Source organism: Electrophorus electricus, chromosome 20 (assembly GCF_041902795.1).
Source record: "Electrophorus electricus isolate QZ-2024a chromosome 20, ASM4190279v1, whole genome shotgun sequence".
In the NCBI taxonomy this organism is placed as follows: Eukaryota; Metazoa; Chordata; class Actinopteri; order Gymnotiformes; family Gymnotidae; genus Electrophorus; species Electrophorus electricus.
In genome coordinates this window covers 7,218,152-7,232,500 of record NC_137516.1, presented here as the reverse complement: position 1 = coordinate 7,232,500, position 14,349 = coordinate 7,218,152, and the positions used below count along the sequence as shown (strand labels likewise).

At 45.8% G+C, this 14,349-nt stretch overlaps 1 protein-coding gene across 3 annotated transcripts in view; it reads left to right on the top strand.

Moving 5' to 3' along the window:
• The window catches only part of bicd2a (BICD cargo adaptor 2a), a 37,685-nt gene extending 23,555 nt beyond the window's left edge, over positions 1-14,130 (top strand). The window contains exons 5-10 of one of the 3 annotated variants that reach the window (XM_027015001.3): positions 1-248; positions 2,080-2,337; positions 2,452-3,198; positions 4,036-4,187; positions 8,363-8,600; positions 11,766-14,130. The exon at positions 1-248 is cut by the window's left edge and continues 55 nt beyond it. In XM_027015001.3, coding sequence (XP_026870802.2) covers positions 1-248; positions 2,080-2,337; positions 2,452-3,198; positions 4,036-4,187; positions 8,363-8,600; positions 11,766-11,768 — 1,646 coding nt within the window. In that variant the 3' untranslated portion in view covers positions 11,769-14,130. Of the gene's footprint in view, positions 249-2,079; positions 2,338-2,451; positions 3,199-4,035; positions 4,188-8,362 lie in introns of all 3 variants that reach the window. The other 2 variants (XM_035536352.2, XM_081703531.1) reach the window with 2 other exon arrangements.
• The last annotated feature ends 219 nt before the right edge of the window (positions 14,131-14,349 follow it).

The window sequence follows — 14,349 nt, the reverse complement described above, 5'->3', positions numbered from 1 at the left end:
ACAATCCCCTGAACATCTCGCTGGACGGCCTGAAGTTCGGCGAGGACGCCATGACGGAGCCCAACAACGACGACCCCGTCAACGGCTACGAGAACAGCTTCGACAAGATCCCCAGCGGCGAGGACGACAACCGCGTGTCCACGCCCAAGAAAAGCGCACGGCTCCAGCCCGCCCCCAGCCTCGTGGACGACCTGCTGAGCGAACTCAACATCTCTGAGATCCAGAAGCTCAAGCAGCAGCTGGTACAGGTAATGGCCAACACCGGGTCGGCATCTCAGCCCACGTATCCCATCCTGCGTGGCGCGGTGGTACACTGGAAATATGAGGCTGATTTATTTAGGGGGACTACTGAAGCATTTATCCCTTACATCACCTTAGATCTCGGTCTCAAATATCTCCTTAGCTTTTAACTCCAAATATTTTCAAGGCTGCAACTGTGCCGACCAAAACAGAGAATCTCATTTATTCACTTTTATTTGGTAAAAGGCATCACACGGTGAGTCTTTAAGTGGCGTGCCCTAATCATCTTATTATAAATGTAAGTCTTCTTGCAAAGTATGGAAGTGACATTTTCGTTCCACGTGACAAAACGTTGGACCAAATATAAAAAAGGTAGTTTTAAAGCTTGTTAATATTAGCTCAAAAACTTCATAAACAAACACCAGGTCATAAAAATCATTCGAACTACTTTTAGATATTACAGCAGATAAAATAGGCTTTTGTGTGAGTCTCCCGAGGATCAAAATGAAACTCCCTTATTTTATTAAAGGCGTCCTGTCTAACAGGAGCCCCGTGCATGCGGCCTGTCTTGACTCCGTATTGTGTGTAGTGTTTGAGAAATGCTCTGTTGTCATTGGCTGGCAGCTGCAATGATTCAATCCTATTAGTTGGACTTGAGCTTAGCTTCCCTGGCCCCGCCCTCCTCTGCCAGAGTGACCTGTCAGCCCTGCCATCTGCCAGGAAATCAACCCAGGACCTTCGACCTGTAGGGGTCGTCTCCTTGGAAATGAGGTGCATTGTGCATTAGTTGCCAGGTCTCTGTCTGAAAAGGGGCGTACCAGTCATACAGAGTGACAGAACGTCGCTAGATGATTGAGGGTATCGAACGGACCGATACTGGGTCATGTCACTGAGCAACCAAGGCTAGCTGAGCCAACACGACCGCCCCTGGAAGGGCACGGCGGCTCAGTTGTGGGGAGTAGGTGTCCTGGGATGTTGCCCAATACGTATGCGAGTCGGTGCATGTTAGTGTAGAAGTACTTCATTTAAATTCATTTGAATTGAGCACTTGAGTTTGTGCATTGAGACTCAAGGTAAATTACCATAAACATTAAATATTATAATGGAGCATCATCATTTCATATATTAATAAACTAAATCCAAGATGGACCATTTGTTGGTGTGGTAGTTGCTTGATACTAAGCCTTGAAGGTCAATAATCTGCCTTTCCCAAAATTTGATATTGTAAAGTAATCTGTATCATTTTTGGTCAGTACAAAAATATGAATGAAATCCAGACTTTCTGTTGAAGGGTCGTATTTCATTCTTGTTGAATTATAAATGAAGGTGACAGAGGATTTTGAGACTGAGAAATAAAACATGAACCCTCTCTAAAATAGCACCATGCTGCATATCGTGTGGAGAAGGTAACCAATGACTCCTCGCGCATCCGTGTGTGTGTGAGAGAGAAACCAAATAGATTTAAAGAGATCATTATCTTTACTCATAAACAGAGACCTTGGATCCAGAGGTTGTGCCTGTGCTTGTAGCAGGTGAACCTCATCGTCCTGTCACAGAAACCGTTCTCAGAACAGGTTGAAGCGGAGAGTTCAGTCTGATTATTAGATGAACATAGCAATGAAACATAACGTGTTCCCATATAAACACAGAGCTGGGCCTCAACACCAGCAAAGCCTTCCAGAGAATATTGCTTGCGAACCCACTCTCTTAGAAAGGAAACTATGGGTACAATGGCGTAGAATACTTTTTCACAGAATGTTCCAACTGTTCTCGCACGGCGAGAAAACGGACGGGCTACGGATTCTCTGCCTCCAACCGCGTCCTGTCCTGCCCCGCCAGGTGGAGCGGGAGAAGGTGAGCCTGGTGTCCACGCTGCAGGACTCGCAGAAGCAGCTGGAGCAAGCGAACGGCGCGCTCTCCGAGGAGCACGAGAAGGTGAGCCGTCTCACCGAGAACCTGAACGCCATCCGCAAGCTGCAGGCCAGCAAGGAGCGCCGCTCGGCGCTGGACGAGGAGAAGGAGCGGGACAGCCGGGAAGACGGCGACTACTACGAGGTGGACATCAACGGGCCCGAGATCCTGGAGTGCAAGTACAAGGTGAGGAGCAGTGGGGCACGCCGGGTCGGGCCCTGTGTTACGGGGTTTTGCGGTTAAAGCTGACAGGTGGGCCAGGTATCGACGCTAACCGCACCCCCCCACCCCAAATCCCAGGTGGTGGTGTCGGAGGCGGCTCAGCTGAAGGAGGAGCTGAAGACGGTGAGGATGGAGTACTCCTCCTGCCAGTCGCAGTACGAGGAGGAGCGGGCACGTCTGGAGGGCCAGGTGACGACGCTGGTCTCGAAGCTCAGCACGCTGGAGCACAGCAGCCGGGTGGAGCGCGAGCAGCTGGCGCGGGTGGAGAAGGAGCTGCGCAGGGCGAGCGAGGTGGCGGGCGAGACGCAGGGCAGCCTGAGCGTGGCGCAGGACGAGCTGGCCACCTTCAGCGAGGAGCTGGCCAACCTCTACCACCACGTGTGCATGTGCAACAACGAGACGCCAAACCGCGTCATGCTCGACTACTACCGCGAGGGCAAGGGAGGCGTGGCGGGCCGGGCCAGCCCCGAGGGGCGCGGCCGCCGCTCGCCCGTCCTGCTGACGCGCGGCCTCTTCCCCACGGCCGAGCCGGAGGCCCCGGCGCTGGGCTCGCCGCTGCCATCGCCGGTGGCCGACCCGCGCAAGGAGCCCATGAACATCTACAACCTCGTGGCCATCATCCGCGACCAGATCCGCCACCTGCAGCTGGCCGTGGACCGTACCACCGAGCTGTCACGTCAGCGCGTGGCCGCCATGGAGCTGGGCCCCGGGGCCGACAGGGACCAGGAGGCCAGTCTGGAGGAGATCCTCAAGCTTAAGTCCCTCCTCAGCACCAAGAGGGAGCAGATTGCCACCTTGCGCACCGTCCTCAAGGCCAACAAGCAGGTAAGCGCTCAGGCCAATGAAAAAATATTCAGTATTCAATATTCAAATATTCAAATGAAATATTCAAATATTCAATATTCAAAGCTGAAACAGAAACAGACAAAAGTTTAAATATTACTATTCGAGTGCCGTGCCACTCACTTCGGCTGGTAAAAGTTGACTGTGCTAGTTGTGCTCATATAGGCTAAATTACCAATCGACTTATCGAAAGAGGCGGAACCTTTTTAAAAAAACCGCCAGTACCGTCAACAGCTGGGAAAATCGCTCTCAGCGAGGAAGGAAAACGCAGGAAGCAAATGGAGTCTGGTCAGCAGACCCCCACGCGTCACCCCGGGGCTGTTCGCCTGCCCACTGAGCCCCGTGTGCTGGGGTCCATATCAAGATGAAAGCAGCAATAGTGGAGTTCAGCACCTACGGGCCTGCCTGTCAGGCTGGGTGGGTGGCTGTGCGACCCCCTGCTGTAGCGACCCACACACGATGAATATGTTCGAAGTGAAGGCAGTTAGAAAGGCTCTTTTGAAGCTGGACACCTCAACAGTTAGCACAACATTCCAGATTTAGGTTAGCTAAATTTAACAAGCCACTGGTGACACCAAATGGTCGTGTAGACATTCTTTGACGCTTGGGTCGGCGGAGGCAACATGTTTTGCTTTGTCTTGATTGTAGGTTTTTATTTGCTTTTGTTATAAACTTAAAATCGGTTTGAAGAAATACCTTTTCACAAGAAATAGTGTGTTGGTTTTAACCTATTGATTACATTGTGACCTTGCTGAGTCAATCAGGAAGACTGATTTTGCTATAATGGTATGTCCTGTCTGTACCCCCCCCCCCCCCCAGACTGCTGAAGTGGCACTGGCCAACCTGAAGAGCAAGTATGAGAATGAGAAAGCCATGGTGACCGAGACCATGATGAAGTTGCGCAACGAGCTCAAAGCCCTGAAGGAGGATGCTGCTACCTTCTCCTCCCTCAGAGCTATGTTTGCCACCCGGTATGGAACACACACACACACACACACACACACACACACACACACACACACACACACACAAACCAACCAGGAGCATCAGTAAGAAGGGTATAATAAGGGTGGAACTATGTGTTCACATTAACACATGGAGGGCGGGGTTTCCAGAGACAGATTAAGATTAGATAGACCTAGACGTCGATGGAATTCACCCCCCGCCCCCGAGCCCTAAATCTTGCCCGTTACTCCAAGACCAGGAATTATCTGGAATTATCTGGGCCTGAACAAAACTGGCCTTAAGGGGGTTTGTTTATGGGTCAGTTGGAGGGAAAGGGATGAGGAAAGTGTGTGTGTGTGTGTGTGTAAATCTAGAGTAAAGGGGTCTGAATTCTGTCTTAACTAGACTATCAGAGTAACCAGGATGGGTAGGAGGGCAGGTGTGTTTGCGTGTCCCAGTTTACAGCTCTTTTTCCCAGTTTAGACTGGTGTTGCAAATAAACCAGGTAGACGTAGCTTCCTGTCCTGTTCGTTGCAAACCTGAAATCAGGGCACATTCCTTTTGCTGAGACGTTGTAGGCCTTTGGTGTGATGTTTGTGTGAGTACTTTTGGTGAGATGCTTCAGCGAGGGCTTTTGGCTGGTTTGTAGTGGCAGCGGCATTAATGCGGATGGAGACAAGCCCTCTGTCCCTGGTTATGTTAGCTACTGCGGGGATGTCAGAGTGCAGCTGTTGCGTGCATTGGGACTCGTCTGACCATGGACATGTGCATGTAAAAACGTTCACAAACCCCCCCCCCCTTGCTTCCTGCTTCCTGCTTCCTGCTTTGGATGTTTGCCTTCGTAGCTGTGAAATGTGGCCCAATCACAGAACATGGCGCTTTCTCATAGTCCAGCATAGACTGCATAGTTCAGTTGTCCAGTACAGTTTGTGTGGTGCATTGTTACCTGGTGTCCTGCCCCCTTATATACCCCCTGAACAAATGGTCTAGTAATTCTAGATCTGCGTCTGGCTGCCGAGGCTGTTTGCAGCTGTCTCGTAATTTTATATCTATGTACTGTGGCCAGCGAACTGACCTTGATGATCCAATTCGAAATCTCCACGGTCTGTGGGAGCCGTTTCATGGAAAAACAGTGAGGTTTGAACGAATTCAGAACATTCTGACAATACAGTAGTATCGTTGTGTTTCAGAAGCACTGGTGATCAAGTAGTGTGTTGCACCAGGGCCCAGTGCTTCTGTTAAGCAGGTTGCATGAATGGTTTGGGCTTATGAAATCTTTCTTCAGGTGTCTATTTCAGTAGTAATACTCATTTCGCTAGCAGCTGTGAAGTGGGAGCCTGTGGTGGCAGACTCGTGCTATCTGAAGGCACAGTCGTCTGTTTTGAATAATGTTATGACAACGGCCCTGCAGGCCACAGACTACAGATATTGCTTTAGAGCCCAGAGCCACGGAAGCCGTTGTTATTAACCATTATCAGTCTGAAAACACTGTGTGTGTGTGTGTGTGTGTGTGTGTACACAGAGTAGACTGAAGGATTAAATCACAAGGTTGCCATATAGGCCATGGCGCGCGCGCGCGCACACACACAAACAAACACACACACTTTTCTATCAGTGCAACAGCAGAATAGATTTTTGAGCCTCTTGCAAAACAGTGAATAGCAGTGCCTCTGATTGGATGTCTTTTGAATTGACAGATTATATTGGCCTAATAAGAAAAGGGGCTGGTATTGCTATGCAAATTAGCAGACTTTCAGGCAGGGGGCAGAACTCATTTTCCCACCCTCCCAGCGTGTACATATGGGATGCCGTGTACTGTTCTAGAGTCAGTTCTATCCACTTTTCTAAAAGTGGAAACTAGTAGACATACACTAAAGGCTCGTAGAAATCTGGGGCCAGGACTGTAGGCCTTTTTTAATGGGTTATCATGCAAATGTTTCTGTATCACTCTAGAAGAAGTGAAAGTGTAGGGGATTTGGTGTAGCTGGCAGCCTGGGTAGTATTTAGAGATGAAGCAGGGTGAGTCTCATTCCTTTTTCAGGCATGGCTGGACATGCTTAGGCCCAGAAAAGAAAACAAACACCCTCAGATGAAATAGCATAATTACCTGTATGAGTTTCATTTCCCCACATGCTTTTTAGAAATAAACCCCCAGTTCAAATGCTTGTGTGTACTTGTATGACTGCATCTTGTGCTTTGATTGTATGATTGGGTGCTTTTTTCTTTTTCATGTAACTCACTTTCATTTTCGACTGTTTTTGCATCACATCAGTCCCCATGTTGCCTGTGATCAGCTGAGGCGTGGGGGGGGTACCCATTTGTGAACATTTAAATCCCTTGTGTGCAGTCCCTTTTTGCCCGTCTTGAATATAGCGACCCTGCATCACAATACAACCCCACTCACCCTCACCCAAGCTCCAGAACTCTACTTTCTCTCTCTCTCACACACACACACACACACATATACAAACATGTCTTTTGTGCACCCCTGCACACCCCCCACTTTTCCCGGGAAAACTTTTCCCACCTCCATTTGAGCCCAGCTTTTTTACTAAAGGTTCCCAAGAGAACACTGCACCTAATGGGGCCTCACTGATCTCTATTGTCAGGCAGTGTGTCTGCACAGCATAGCTGACTAGCACACCCCCGTTGGGGGCCTGACCACCCCCAACGGGATGATGTGTGTTCGCCTCGTCTAGACTGACGCTTGGTCACCCCAGGGATCAAAGTTCATCCCGTGGGAAATGGCTGTTAAGCAGTCACTCAATAAAACCCAGAGCAACCAATAGCATCCCATCCTGCACAAGCACTCACAGCCGGCCAGTGAGAACAACCCTTTAATGTAATGATTTGATAAACTTTGCTCCTATTGGCTCACTCCTGTTTACATTGCCCGATGTTGCAGATGTTACTATTTAAATCAAAAAAATTTTTCATTGACCTTTGTATGTTCTTAGTAATTTCTCACCCAGTTACCCAAAACGAGTAAAATCAGTCTTGGCTGATTCATGATTTACAGCAGTAAAGTCCGAAGCAAGTAAGCAAACATTCCTAATATATGCACTCCATTAATCAGGCAGCGCCCCGGCGCGCCCGTCTCTTCCCCCGCCGCGGAGCCGACGTGCTCCGAGGGCCGGGTGGGGCGGCTCGGGGCGAGGGAGCCGCCGTTAAAAAATGATTGTCCAGGCGTGTTCTATCGAAACACGTTCGAGGCGCGAATGCAGAAATGCCATGTAACCTAAAGCCAGAGATGAGGGGAAGCCAGCTAATTAAAGAAAAACGTTACTATGAGTAAACGGCAGCCGGGACTGGTTAGCCTGGCTAATCGGCTTAACGCTAACCAAAGCCATGCTTGTTTCAGAGTGCAGGGTTGGTGTAAGTTAGCATGGGGTAATATGCAATGGGAGAGAGATTAATAAAGAGGGGGATTATTTACCCGGTGGAGGTGCATAAGGAGTGCCGTTTCGTCCTTCCGTCTGTTTATAGGCCGTTCAATCCCAATCACTGTTCAAACCCTAGGCCTCCTATAAATCCTATAATCCTTCATCTTTCTCATCTTCCTATTAAAATGCACACTGCATGGCATGTTTTAGTGAAACGGATAAGACGCTAGAGCCAACCGTCTTTTATGGTGCGTGAGTGTGAGAGAGAAATTGCATGCACTCGTGTTTTCTCTGAGAAGGAATTTGGCATGCTTGGCAACCTAAATGAATTGCAGGAGTCAGCACTGAAATGTTCATTTTGGCATGTAGGGGAAGAATTCTTACACTTAAACACTGCCATCTAGTGGTGTGATAGATCGTGGACTCCATAAAGAATTAAGCTTCATTTGTCTACCTGATCTAACGTGTGTTTATCACATTATTGTACTATTGTTATTATTTATACACAAATTACTCAAATACCCAAACTACTGAAATGTTTATTCAATTTTGTTTATTTAGCTTACTACAAGCTACAAAGACAGTGTCTGTCAGTATTTGCCTAACAGAATGATTCTGAATCAGTGAGTTTTAGAATCAGATGCAACCTACAGCTCATAGTTAAGATGCAAAAACAGTGCCCTCTGTTGGACCATAACTAGAAGTACAGCTGTACTGTCAATAATGTCATATGAAATGTACCAATGACATTTTCAATCACTTTCCCAATGTTTGTTTCAGCATTCTCTCTCATTCGCTTTCTCTTGCTCTTTCTCCAGCTGTGACGAGTATGTTACTCAGCTTGACGAGATGCAGAGGCAGCTAGCAGCGGCGGAGGATGAGAAGAAGACGCTGAACTCGCTGCTCCGCATGGCCATCCAGCAGAAGCTGGCGCTCACCCAGCGTCTCGAAGACCTCGAGTTTGACCACGAGCAGTGCCGCCGGGGCGGAGCCAACGGCCGCAACAAGTCCACCTCCTCCCGGGGCAGGTCCACCCAGAACACCGCCCACTCCAACGTAAGTCCGCCCCTCACCGCCACCTGTGGGGGCCGCGGCGAGCCCAACAGCCTTCTGGGAACGCCGGTGGTGTTCTGCAGCGAGAAGTACAAGATCTACTGCGACTAAAAGCTTCGGGTGTGTTTTAAAATGGCGCTCCTCGGTGTACAAAGCCCCACTCACATGCGCTCTCTTGTCTGCTCTTTTGGTGTATGTACGTGTGTTTAAGGCTTTGTATGGTTATGCCTACAAGTGTACTAGTAGCTAGTCGAATGAAGATGGCTAATATGATAGAGCTAGCTAATGGCTGCCACACAGGTGTTTGTTGGACACAGAGGGCAGGTTGTCTCCTTCTGTACTCATGGTGCTGTATCTTAAGTGGCAGCTTAGTATCTAAATGTGTGTGTGTGTGTGTGTGTGTGTGTGTGTGTGTGTGTGTGTGTGTGTGTGTGTGTGTGTGTGTGTGTGTGTGTGTGTGTGTGTGTGTGTGTGAGTGTGTGAGAGAGAGAGAGAGCGTACACGTTTCCCAATTAGATCGCTAGTCATGTTAGTGGGAGCTAGACGTGAGGGCATCATGTCGTGGTTTTGGCGTAAATCTAGTCGCCCTCCTCGCCTTAGCAGATTTCCTCTTTCTCTTTCACTCTCTCTCCTGGCTCAGAGAAACCAACCTGAACCCGGCAACCCATTGTCCAATCAGGTGACTAATGTTTACATTGATAAACGAACTTGTGAATATGCAAACGCTCCCCCTCCCTACTTACAGTTACGGGAGAACCATGGAAGGTTTTGATATGAATTGAGAAAACGACTCAAAAGTAAAACGATGGGTTTGCCAACTAATTTAGGACTACGGCGTGAGCGTTGTCAGTCCTCGGTCTCACTCAAGTGCAGGTGGGCAGGAGAGGGGTGTTTGTTGTTTTTTCTTGGAACGGCAAGCTTTTTGCCAAAATTCCAAATGGATCACATTTTTTGGCACTTGCATGCAATTTGCGATTGCTAGTGGATTCTTGGCTGCAAAAACATGTCACCCAGCTTTCTTATTAGTTTATTGTCTTAGATTGTCTCCACCTCGAGGATGTGTGAAAAATGGTCCTGCATGATAAAGAAGGGGGACATTTCTCACAGTTGCGCCCTCTCTTCATTGAATCGACCCCCCCCCCAAAAAAAACAAAAAAAACACCGAGGTTTTTCATAGCCATAACACTGGAGAATAAAGGGGACGAGGAAAATCAGCGCTCTCCCTCAAATTCAAGTGCACTTCAGCTAGGGGCCTCAGGTTCCACATTTTGTCGCACAAAAAAAAAAAATTAAAGACAGATTTAAAATATAAACACGCAAAGTCTGATCTGTGGAAAACAAGTTTTTGGTTGGTGGAGAGCCAACTGATCACAAAATAAGAGCACAACGCTTAAGGCACCCTAATCACGGCACCGGCCTAAACGACGATCCTAAACACCCCCGTTGTTAAGTGCCTGTCTCCTGCTTTCTGTCAGAAACTAGCTCCATTTTGGGCTTCGTGTCTCTGAACCCTAGCGCTAATCTCTCTCCCTCCTCTCTCTCTTCCTTCTCCACTTCTCCAGCTGCCTTCGCTAACTGTTAAATCATCTCCTGGGAGCGTGTGTGTGTGTATTTATATTCTCTCGGAAGGCTCTCTCTCTGCTACGCTTCCCATCGACGGCTTGCCGTCAGCAGCTCCCATCCGCCTCGTCGCGCTCCGTGAAATAACGCCAGGCCACGTTTCCGTAAACGCTGGCGCGTAGCGAACTTCGGTAACATGGCGAGGAATCAGTGTGACGTTTCTGTTTGCGATAAACTAGCTGGTTGCCTCGTGTTGTCAAATAAACAAAAAGCTTTAAAGACAGTGGTGAGCAGATTTAAAGAAAAAACAAAAAAAAACAAAACACGAGGCTGGCGCTTGTAGTAAAATAGTAATCCTAAAGTCGTGGATGCTGATTACCATGGTAATGAAAATCACTTTGTTAGCTTTATTACACTAAAAGCAGGGTTGGGGACAGACGAGGAAAGTACCTTTTCTTAATCATGTCATGTGGAAACGATTAGACGTTATTCTCAACGAGATAATAATAATTCAGGTTAACCCTTCCCTTCCTCCTAGCCAGAGGAAGCGTGCGAAGTGGGCAAGAGCCTCGGTCCTCAACTCTGCTTGCGTGTGTGCTGCGTATATGCCCTTGGTAACCTAGGCCTTTAGATAACGTACTGTATTAAACAGACACTCAGCTACGCGCTCATCTCAGACACACACACACACACACACACACACACACACACACAGCTTGGATCTGACCACTCTCGTTTTGTTCCTTCATCCATCCCCATTAGCAACGAGTGAAAACATGACATATAGTTGAAGGGTTTTATCAGACAAGGAGAGACTGAAGGTGCCAGTCTGTTGTCTGATAACATCATGAGATGATTGAGGGGAAAAAAGGCATTCCCAATTTTTGAGAATGGGCTAAAGTGGAAAATTGTTTCATAAATGGAGGTTTTGTTTGTTTGTTTGTTTGTTTTTGTGTTTGTTTGTCATGGGCTCAGAGGACATTGATTCAAATTGTGTTGCTTCCTTGTTATACAACTGATATGCCATTTAAAGTTTATATAGTATTAAGAATTATTAATAATATTTACTCAATGGTATGAAATCAGTGTCCACTGTCCTGAGCCCCGAACATGCTCCTAAGGAACCTACATGAGCATGCAGGCGACTTTTTTGCTCACACATACATTTATTACTGTACATCCCCATTGGTTTACACCACATAACACGCATGCAGAACACTAATTTTATTGTATATTTTTACTAATTTGCTTGGCACTTGAGAAGCTCCGCCCAGCTTTTTCCTATTGGAGGACAGTACGACCGGCGGAGCTTCCTCATGGGTGGAGGTTTGATACTTGTGAGCCCTTGGCTTCCAGCACCTGTCTGTTTTGCCTCAGGACTTTCTCAGTGTCAGCTGTGCTTGGCTTCTGGTGACTAACCCAGTTTTACTCTTGCTGGTGACTAATCTTGGCTCTCCAGCCATACATTTTGATTGCGCGTTCTCTACTTTTTGCTGAGTTCAGCAGTTATTTAACATGCTGCCAGCATGTCTCTGATTTTCAAAGGTGCACTCTTCTATGTTTAACAGTAATGTAATTTCTGTTATCTTTGTTTTTTCCATTTTGCAGTAATGTTCACCCCCTAGCTGTGCTGGGAAGTCGACATTCCATCACTGCTGACAATTTTGGTCTGCCGTAGCAACTAAATTTTTAGCCCAATGGAAATCCACTGGAAGCCTAAACATTTAAACACTATATATTAAAAGATGTGGATATTCAGTATATTTACAACTATTAATATAGCTGACGTGATAAATGATTAAGAACTAAAATTAGCACGGTTAGAGGGGTTTTTGTTTGTTAGTTTATTTGCTAGTTTATAAATAGTCTAGTAGGAAGCCATGCTCACAAATAAAGAAACTCCACCCGTAAGAATTGTGATTGGCTAAGAAAATCTTGCTAAATTAAAATAAGGAAGGAGTTGGGGATTAAATAGAACCTATGCTACATTGGGTTTTTGGTTTTGTTTTTTCTTAACCTGTGCACTTTTAATATAGGAGTATATAGCTTTTATTATTAATCTAGGAAAGGTTTGTAGTGCTTTGGTTTGTGAGTCAGTTCAAGTCTATATACACGTATATATTGATAGTAATAGATTTTTCATATATGCTCTCTGTATGCAAAGAACAGAGAACAACTCACTCACTTATCCAAAACTCACCTTACAAACCAGTCCTATGGTGTTCTGTGAAATGAATCTACATGCATTCATCATTTATATTTCATTTATAATGTTGACAATGTTTTTTTTTCATATTTGTGCTACTGCCATATTTTAAAACAAAATCCCGGGTGGTCAGATGCTGGGCTTTTTTGTCTATTTATTATTCTTAGGAATAGTTCAACATGAATGAGAAGAAACTTGACGCCGTTCTGGCTTAAACACGGTAAAGTGGGCTTCTGAAAAACAAAAGCCGTGCTGCGTGAGACAGTTGCGTGGAATTTTGTTTTTCCTCCAGTGCTTCTTTACTCGAGCTTTCTGGGGATTGCTGACTTCGTGAATTCTCTGCGAGCGTAATCAAATCAATTCCAAATTGGAATGGTCTCATTCTCTCTTTATTTATCGTGCCAAGTCTTGGTGCACCGTTTTACGTTTGATACAAGTATCAATCAATCAGTCCATAAACAGAAAAGATGGAGATCAGAAAGAAGATGGGAAGTTGTTGCGGTGGGTGTGACTGAGAGGCCACTGCTTTCATGCCCTCCATCTGGTTGGTTTTCTGTTTCTGCTCTTCGTTCTAACCAGTAGTGCCTTTCTTTATTTCAAGAGAGAATTCTAGTCTAGATTACAGGTTTTGTAGTTTTGTTTTTTTTTCTATCCTGAAGGTAAGGAAATTGGCAAGGATTTCTTGCCTTTCTGAACGCTTAGAAGCAGCAATAACTGCAGAAGACACAATCTGTTTTGCGACAGTGTGTTTTGTTAGTCTAAGACATTAGGTGAGTAAAACTTAAAATTTGCAGATTGCGGTGAATTCTTGAAATCAGCGATCCCTTTAGCAAATTCAGGGGTTTTAGCAAAAGGTCTTTTTTAATCAAGTGGTGGGAATTCGAGTCCTGTTTTGCCTCATAGTGGAAAAAAAAAAGACTCCACACATGCATGTGTGGTGTTTTGCTGGTCAAGACTGGTGTATCTATAGCTTTGGTGAAGGCAACGTGGTATTGATAGTATTGTTAACAAATGCGTGAACGTGCATCCTCTTTTTGCCCATTATGAGTGTCACTTTTTTGTTTGCTATCTGTTTGGGGTTTTTAAACCTTTTTTTACATAATATTTTTAAGCATTGTAAATTCAGGAAACAGAAAACATTTTGCATCAACAAACTTAAATGGTGCCATTAAAGTCACAGCTTGTTTGTTGAGGCGTAAACATAATTAGTACATTTGGGTAGCTAGTAAAAATGGGTGGTGGTCTGTCAATTAAGTGCAATTTAAAATGCTGATTTACAGAAATGAGGTTTTCTGTTTGCTGAAAGCGATAGCGTTGTGATATTCAGCTAGCCGTGCAACCTTCACATGGTCATATTGTGTTCCAGTATTGATCCGCAAGGAGTTTGATACCTTTATATAAAAACAATGATTACATCCATATGTTGGTATTTATTTGAAATGTCTTGCAGTACTGTATTCTTTATTAATAACGTGCATTACGATCAGTGGCAAAAAAAAGAGAAAAAAAAGAATTCAGATTAAGTCATATGCATGTTTTTCTTCAGCCATGGGACTTTTACACAGGACAGAAAACAAACGTAGAACTTTAAAGAGGTTAGAAAAGAAAAAGGAATCAAAAAATGAAATGTGTTTAGCTCTTAAGCAACGTATTACTGCTGAACTAACCTAGCAGAAAAAGTGTTGTTTTGTTTTCTGTAGTGGGTTTACTCAGTCTGTGTAAAGGTAGTCACGCTGGATTAAATCAATAAACGGGACTAAAACTTTGGTCAGTTTCCTGTTTTCATTTGCTCATTTCCTGTTCTCAGCTTGTGGTTGGTGGATATCCATGTCATTCACGCAAAAGGCTTCCCTCCTTTGTTTCCAAGATGGAAAGAAGGTGCTTTCCCAGCTGTGAATAATGAGCTCATCATTTTATTGGCACATATAAAGCACAAAAAATGAAGTACACAGGCATGGTGAAGGTTTGTTCAGACAAAGTTTGAGT